The 8,111-nt window shown below is 37.1% G+C and overlaps 2 protein-coding genes across 6 annotated transcripts; one reads left to right on the top strand and one right to left on the bottom strand.

Moving 5' to 3' along the window:
* Nucleotides 1-967: 967 nt before the first annotated feature.
* Nucleotides 968-1,593, top strand: mRpS21 (mitochondrial ribosomal protein S21). The gene is made up of 2 exons (XM_090180132.1): nt 968-1,250; nt 1,353-1,593. The coding sequence occupies exons 1-2, from the start codon at nt 1,168-1,170 to the stop codon at nt 1,531-1,533; spliced, it is 264 nt and encodes an 87-aa protein (XP_090036258.1). The 5' UTR covers nt 968-1,167; the 3' UTR covers nt 1,534-1,593.
* A 41-nt stretch (nt 1,594-1,634) lies between these two features.
* Nucleotides 1,635-6,697, bottom strand: LOC149941352 (uncharacterized). Of its 5 annotated transcripts, XM_090177327.1 has the most exons (8): nt 6,397-6,697; nt 5,598-5,764; nt 5,456-5,530; nt 3,849-5,382; nt 3,682-3,761; nt 3,331-3,615; nt 2,978-3,265; nt 1,635-2,905 (listed from the first exon to the last, which is right to left on the bottom strand). In XM_090177327.1, exons 1-8 carry the CDS (start codon nt 6,695-6,697, stop codon nt 2,735-2,737), a joined length of 2,901 nt encoding a protein of 966 aa, XP_090033453.1. In that variant the 3' UTR covers nt 1,635-2,734. The 5 variants fall into 5 exon arrangements, with proteins under 5 accessions (XP_090033453.1, XP_090033452.1, XP_090033451.1 ...); XM_090177326.1 differs by having other exon boundaries at nt 3,331-3,761; XM_090177325.1 differs by having other exon boundaries at nt 3,682-5,382.
* Between the last annotated feature and the right edge of the window lie 1,414 nt (nt 6,698-8,111).

The following is an 8,111-nucleotide window of genomic DNA, read 5'->3' on the forward strand; positions in this document are numbered from 1 at the left end:
CACTTTCTCCAGCGTGCCCAAAAAACGAGGTAAATTCGACTTCGCGTTTTTATGGATCCCTTTTACGCGATCTTTTCTGTTTTTTTTTCCCATTTATATTATAATGTAGGCAATTTTGGTGGGTTTGGTATAAATGGAAGAGAGAGAGAGAGAGAGAAAAGAAAGAGATAATGGTGCAGGTGATGCGAATGATTGTTTGATAATAGCCGTGTAATTTCGCTTGATTTCCATTGATAAGGTTCTCTTTTGAAGAGTAAGAATTTACCGGCGGGGGTGGCCGAAAGGTAAATCACGCCGTGACGACGGCGCCCATGGTGAGACCGTGATCACCAAAATACAATCCCCAATTAAGAAATACCTTGATTTTTTTAGAAAATTAATACGCTTTTTATGCCTTTTTCGGTTCATTTTATTGATTTATTATAAAAATCGCGTGTTTCGAGTAAAGATTAATCTACGAGAGTGTTCATTATTTTGGGTAGAGTTTTGTTTCGTAATTGTGGGTTTCTTCCTCTTGTAGTAATTAAAATTCACTCTTCTTTTTCATAAAATTGGCCCAAGGTTAGTCTTGTAGCGAATTTGTCATGATTTGAAAGTATGTATTAGCCTGACAATACGCGAATACTTTTGACTTACCCCTGAGCAATATATAGCAAATTTCGAGCTAACCATTTTGCTGAGATTAAATGTAACAAGTTGGTAGTGGGTTAGTTCCGAACAGCGCAGGGCTGGCGAATCCATTGAGGTGAATTGGACCACGGCCAACTTTGATCACGCGCTGTACGCGCTACAGCGGCCAACACATTCGTCGAAATTCCGTGAGCAAGGATTTCCCCCTATAAACTGTACTATACCGTGTAGGAGTTCAGCGCCACGCTCGGTTGTTATATTGACTTCAATGTAAAAACTATTCTAAAAATTTGGTAACACAGAAACGTCAACGAATGAGATGGCCGCTGTAGCGCGAGAGATCAAAGTTGGCCGTGATCGGACGGACTGTCGCCATAGAGATAGAAAATAAGCGTCTCTGACTGTCGCCGACGGGTAGAAAATGGCGGCGGCTAAATTATGAAGAGCTTAGGGTTTTGATCCGGATTTCACTTTCTTTATACGGATATTTTGAAAAGTATAACAATACTTTGTGATCTAAATTTGTGAAAAAAAATAATGCGTGTGCACCCTTTATTTATTGCTCGTACCGTTTTGGTACAAAACGGTCTAGTGGACGAAGCTTTCAAAGTGTTGAATAGGTAAACCGAGGCCTAGCGCTTTTTCACGCAGAATTAACTTCAGTGTCTTCCCAAATATGAATTCTGTTGAATTTGAAAATACAAATTTCATGTTATTTCTAGGATATTAGCGAGCGAAGGAGTATTTGACGATTATCGTCGGACTTTGTATTATGAAAAACCGTATCTGAAGAGGCGAAGGTTAAATTTTGAGAAATGCAAAGCCATTTATAATGAAGATATGGAAAGAAAAATTAAGCTTACCTTGCGTACTAACAGAGTTTATGCCTATCCTGGCAGATAATGCTGTAAATGTTTAAAAACAAAGTTGTGTGAGAATTAATAAAGAGGTATGTTAGTGATTAAAAAAGAGGAAAAAGATTCTTTTGCATATTTTTATTTCATACCCTAAAGGCACTTGGAATTGAATGTGATTCTCATAATTTCATTCTTAAATGTACAACCTATCAGTCTCATCACCCTTATTTCGAATTTTAATTAAAATGAAATTGAAGCTATATTCCAAGTACAGAGTTTTAAGTTTCATTTTATACATTATTTTGTAAAGTATAATAGGAACTACAAAAACAGTTTATTTGCAATGGGAAAATGTTTTGTGCTTAAAATAATTTTGGGCATTTTTTTCAATATATTGGCATGATCTAAAAAAATACCCATTTTACAATGACATGTACAGTTTAAGCAGAAATACATAATTTTCATTTTTCTCTATGAAAATGAGATTCTGGTATGTACAGTGATATATATTTTGTTCTAAAATACACATTAACTTTAGAAGGGCTAGTATTGTCACAAATTTTGCTTGTACTAGTTTTTATTATTGAATACCAATGTGAAAATGCTGAATGAGACCTTTAATCTAATGTTTTAAATTAGAGAAATGAATTTGGGGCTTTTTGTGGCACTTTTCTTTGTTTCAATCAAAAATAACCTTTCTTACAAACTTCCCCCATTTTTAGCACTCATTTCTCCATTTAACAATGACTTTTTTTAATTACCCAACTCTTTCAAACTCTTTTATAGTGAGAGAAAAATACATTTAATTTATTTAGCCTTGTTCCAAAGTACTTTAAAACTAATATATTGACTACGTAGTAAAATCTAATTTATATAAGCTCAAAAATAAATTATTTTAAAATACATTTTTCACATTGATAAATATCCGTCTTTTTTTTCATTTAAATTCAAATTAATACTATTAACATTCATTTTGGTAATACAAGTTTTTTGGTCAGTATTATTAATACGAATAAATTCAACGCTTAAATTAAAATATAATGTTAAAGAAAAAATTATCACAACCCTTATAAAAACTTAAACCATCCTAAGCTAAACAAGATTCAAATTATCAAAAAATATTTTTTCACACAATTACTCTTAAAGCTTTTACACCTAGGAAGAATACACTTACTGTCGAATCATACAATTTGACTAGGAGTAAGGGACCGAGGAATGTCTAATCTTTTTCCATTTACGCTTTTAGGTCACCTTTTAAGTAGCCAAACATTTTGGTCATCAGTTGCCAGCAAAACCTCAGGCCAGACGTTACTTTTCCAATCTGGACAAATTTGAATGAACTCCGAAGTTTCCACAAAATGAGGACGAACAACTTTAATTGTGGCACATAAGCTGATCCCTAATAAGTGTAGACCAATCTGATGGGCAGTAAAAAAAATGAGTTTAGCTGTAAGTTGAGATAATTATTTTGTGGAACATTAGAAATTTACTTGGTCTAATGATAATGTATTGCCTATCTTGTCTAGATATTCCATAATGAGGTCTCTTGGAGTTTTACTGTATTCCCGACCATAAAGTAACATGGAAAACATCCAAACTTCACCGTTATCTGCTCTAGCTGATGAATTATTTTCTTGCAACGCTTCGTGTAGTTTGAAACACGATACAACCATAAGAAGTTTTGCAGCTTCGTTGAGTTTGGCATCAAGATTGCTGTTATTCTTTAGAGCCTCCAATAAGAAAGTCTCCTTGTCCGGAATTGTTTTCAACGACTCTTCCTGTAATGAGAACAAATGCAATTAATACTTGTAATGAAGAACGTACCTTAGTTAATGTGCCTAACCGTTTCCTCTAAACTTTTTAGACATTCCCAGAATCCTTTCAAGCAAGATTCACCCGTGTACGGCAAATTGTGACCAAAAGACCACTGGAGTAGCCAAGGAGCAGATCCATGAGCGGCGCTGGTTAGGATCTGGTAAATTGAAGTAGCACCACCATTATGACCTTGAAGAAGAGAATGACCTTTTGACAGTAAGTGAAACACGGTGGCTCGAATTGGGCAATAGTTATCGTTTCTTATCCTTCTTGCTAATCTAACTTCCATATTTTTAACCAGAACTTCCATTCCCTTGGTGAAAAAGCGTGTTAGTTTTTCAAAACCATTTAGCAGGTCTTGTGAATTTGGAAAACTAACTTTGGCCAAAATATCAGTGCTGTTGGTCAGTAGCGATGAGATATTAATGGGGTCTTCGATATATTCCATTGAGGAGATGTCTGGAAAATCCGAACCGTCATAATAAGCTGAGTCTCTAAATGAATTCTTTTCAGGCAAGCCTGTTGAATATGCTTGAGTTTCATTACCATTGCTGTCAGTATCAGTAATATTCTTAGCTTCATTTATTTCTTTTCCAGAATGAGTTATATCTTGTTTTTCCAACTGATTATTAGCATCTTCTCTCGGATACTCTGTCATGGAAACTGAAACTTGGTTACTCGTGCCCTGAGAGGAATGACTCATTGGAGAATAGTCAGAGTTTCTAATTCCTATGGCCCGTACAATTTTTTCAGCTAATACATCGGAAGCGCAACTATTGGACCCTGTGCGATTAACTGTGGAATGAGCTGAATTATCTGTGGAACTAGTTTTTCTGGTAATAGTTTTTCTCCTACGATGAGCTTTCCACTTCACTGGATTTGAAGAATTACTGTCTGATGATGGTTTATAATTATTGCCAATGGGATTAGCTGCCACGTTGTCAACTTCAGAAATACCATCCAGATCCCACTCTAAACTTATCGGAGGAGCGGTAGCTGCTGACGAGCTTTCCTCAAATTCCACTGAATCAGTTTCCAAGGAATTTCCAAAATCACTTCCACTGTCAACCTCATTTTCCTCCTGTTCAATATCCCAATCGAGCAATTTGCGACTGACCAAATCCCAACGAACTTCATTACCTTCACCCTTCTGAGACTCCTTGTTTTCCAAATACTTGAGCTGTTTATTTTCTAGGAGACCCTTGTACCACATTTTTGTTTTGTGATGCTCAACAACATCTAACAAACCACTATTTGACAAACAGTCTTTGGAATCTTCGCCTCCTGGAGATTGGCTGTCAGAAAGGGAGATATTGGTAAGTTCCCAACATCTTTCGGGTGGTCTTTTATACACTTTTAGGTTCACAAATTCCGCGTCTAGATCAATCACAGTTTGTTTTATATCATTTAATTCTGTTTCTAGGTGCTCAATTTTCTCAACAGCGACACAGCCTATTTCTTCCGCTTTTTGTTGTTGTAGTTCAGGCGCCGACTCTGACACTTGGCTATCTATTGATAAAGTTCTAGAGGCTGACCAGTCTACGCGAGAATCTGAACGAAAACTAAAGCTATCGGTGGATAATTCTCTCTTTAAAGAACGAGAAGCTAGACGCAGGGAGCTGGGTCTTTGTGAACTGGAACTAATTGAATCTTGATTTTGCGACATTAGTTCTTCCGCCTTCAACATTCTTTCATGCAGTGAGCCTGGACTAAAATTTCCTTTAAGAGACATGTTGTCTTGATTCTGAAAACTATTCAAACCACTATCTTCGTACGAGGTCAGTGAATCCAAAAATGGATCTGCTTCAGCCATACTTCCAGAATACTCAAGATCATTTTCTTTATTTTCGTGCACTCCAGAAGCCCAATCTCCGCTGGATAATAGCTGGCGTTTTCTGGCAGGTCGTAATCTTCCTACATCTCTGTTGACTATATCTCTTGGTTGACCAGGAGGCGATTTTGAAAATACAACGCCATTTCCTTTATTATAGTGAACAGGTTCGTAGGGATGACTAGCTGCTATGCCCATCTTTATATTTTCATTACCATCCGATAAGCTAAAGCTATCACTGGTAGTTTCCTAAGTAAATAAATAATTATTAACACATTTTAAAATAATGTTTTCAAAATTAAAAGTAAAACAAAAGAATTACCCGATCGCAGCAAGATGAACTAGTTGATGAGAGATCCGATATGGAACTTAATTCACTTGAATCATCACTAAAGTCCTAATTATATTTTTATACATTAATATTGAAAGAAAAATTATTAATGAATTATTGTAACAATTCTTACCCCGCAAAACTCATCAATATAACCAAGCCCTCTTTTCCTACTTAATTTCTTGGTAGAATTTGTGGTAGGGTATTTTCTCTTTTCAAGTCTGCCTCTTAGATGGTGAAATATTCTGTAGCATACGAATGAACCAACTCCTAATAGGAGTATGAAGCTTGTTGCTCTTACTGCAACAAAATTATGAGATATATGTTATCAGCGTTATTTCCTCTTACTAATATAAAATCTGATAAAAATATTTAATTGGGATTAGTTCAGAGTTAAATATTGAATGGTTATAGCTAAAATGGGTGCATGGAAAACTTTTAATTCAAATAAAGTTTGAAAACAAACTAAACAAAAACTGCAAACTATAAAATATTTAAGGAATATGAACATTGGAAATTAGAACACAGTTATCCTATACCTCTATCATTAGGGCGTAAAAAAGAATGACGTAATTACGCAACAATAGCTTATTATTCAGCTCGTATCGTCTGACGAGCGCAATCTCAATGATAAAAGCCCCGGGGTTTCACTTATTTTTTAATCAAGTGATAAAAAAACGTACTTGACATAGTACTCGAGTGATAACTGTCGATGACAGTCTATTTCCGCCGGAATAAGGGGTAAAATCCAAGAATGACATAGTCTTACCACTTAAATCTTTATCATAAAATCTAAAAACGTAAGGTAACCATTGCGGAACTATAGAAAAACACGTCCTCCTTATCGCGTTGTTCTCGCCTCACGATTTTTCGGGAGAAAAATAAGTAAACTGAAGGTTGGAGACTATATGCATCGTGTAGTAAAATATTACCTTTTTCGTTCAAGAGAAAATCCTGGCCCGACCAGATTAGTTCCGGCCACAAAGTTGCTGCTTTGGCGAGAGAAAAATTGCAGCCAAGGTCGCCGACACAGTTTCCATTGGTCCATATAGACGGAGCGGGCACAGCTTGGACCAGCCAACACGTTGGGGACTCCAGACCCCCGCCAATCAGCTCCGGGACTCCCCCGGGGCACGGGGTCACCGGGCCGCAACACAACTGATGTCCGTAATAAACGGAAAACTCTAAACTGCAAACGCTCATTTGAAGGCCCAGGACCACGGGTGGTGCCATGACCGGAGAGGTTGGGGGTGTGACGTAGGGCCCTCTTGTTGTTTGGACCTGCTAGCAGTCCAAGACCGATAACCCGCGCCATGCAATTAATTGTTTTCCACTCGGATGCGCAGACCCAGTTCTCCTTGAAAATACCGTCATCCGGTTACCTGGTACCTTCTACGTCTACTTCTTTGCGCTGTAAAAGATTGGAAAATAAATATTTCTCAGCTTCAGTAGTCACACACGGTGTGAGTTCAACTTTTTTTTTTTAACTTTCTTTATGGTGCCGTTTTACGAAATCATCGTTTTCGTAACAGGATGTGATATTATTTATATTGAGGAAAATTTCTTAGTTGAATAGTTCGATCGCTTTCTTGCGTAAATATTTGCACGTAGCTGGTAAAAAATATTAGCATTTAAGGCGTCATCGCTAGTTGACATTTATTGTTACTCATTGTGGGATTGACGGCGGTCACTTTGAAAAATCCGGAATCATTTGACCTACTAGCGCCTGTAGAAGTGTTCCGTTGGCAATACCGAAGTGTCCAATTTAGCCTATTGTAAACACCTTTACAGGGGCAAACGCGATTATATCTTTCGATGATCTATTTTTAGAAACCCTTTTGGCGCCGGTTCGTTATATAACAACACGCTTGAAATCTCGGTAAATATCAACATTATCTAGAAGGATTTAACATCAAATTTTACGCGTTTTTAATTTTAAATCGATTATTTCGGCGAATTTGTCAATATCTATAAATATCAAATACATTTTAGGATCATTGTACCATAGCTGTAAATATATCGATCAAAAATGGAGTCAAATAGTCTAGCAAGGTGCCTATAATACTTTTGTTAAAATACCACATTACTCACTGTAAAATTTGGTCTATTAGAGTAACCATCTTATCTTCGCCTTCTAATTTCGCGTTCTTGAACCTTTCTTTGTTCGAACCGGGGGTTTACTTCTAAAACAACTTAAAAACACTAAAATGGAAACGAAAATGGGACTGAGGATTTTAACGGGTTGGGACTCTGGGAGCCATCTTGAATCACTGTGGGGGGAGTTCACTCTAGCGGGGGTCGTGTAGTGTGTGTGCGCGCGGTTTGGTCGATGAAAATGAAAGAGACTTGTGTCATGGATCGATGTAAACTCTGAAACGAGCAAAACCATTTCTCTCTCGCTCTAGTCACCCCTCTCTCCCTTATACTTCCGACATTATACCCTGTAAATGGCATCCGTTTGATTTCCAAGTAGATTATGACGTGACAAAGAATGAAACGATTAAGTGTAATGTAGACCGAGAAAGGGTTGCGTTTGTTCAGTCACTTTTCCTTCGAAGAATGAGTCGGAATGGGCTTTCTCTCTCCTTAAAATGGCGCTTGTTTTCTGACATTGACCCTGAAAATGGCGCGTAAATCGATAGGATGC

Source organism: Leiobunum rupestre, chromosome 6, assembly GCF_980474605.1.
Source record: "Leiobunum rupestre chromosome 6, qqLeiRupe1.1.hap1, whole genome shotgun sequence".
NCBI lineage: Eukaryota > Metazoa > Arthropoda > Arachnida > Opiliones > Sclerosomatidae > Leiobunum > Leiobunum rupestre.

Bases quoted from the DNA above. Each gene is read 5' to 3' on its own strand.
- mRpS21 (XM_090180132.1), top strand. From the start codon at position 1,168: ATGCGTGTGCACCCTTTATTTATTGCTCGTACCGTTTTGGTACAAAAC. The intron at 1,251-1,352 runs GTAAACCGAGGC...TGTTATTTCTAG, and splicing joins GCTTTCAAAGTGTTGAATAG to GATATTAGCGAGCGAAGGAG.
- LOC149941352 (XM_090177324.1), bottom strand. From the start codon at position 6,697: ATGGCACCACCCGTGGTCCTGGGCCTTCAAATGAGCGTTTGCAGTTTA. The intron at 5,765-6,396 runs GTAATATTTTAC...ATTTTGTTGCAG, and splicing joins TTTTCTCTTGAACGAAAAAG to TAAGAGCAACAAGCTTCATA. The intron at 2,906-2,977 runs GTAAATTTCTAA...ACTGCCCATCAG, and splicing joins ATACATTATCATTAGACCAA to ATTGGTCTACACTTATTAGG.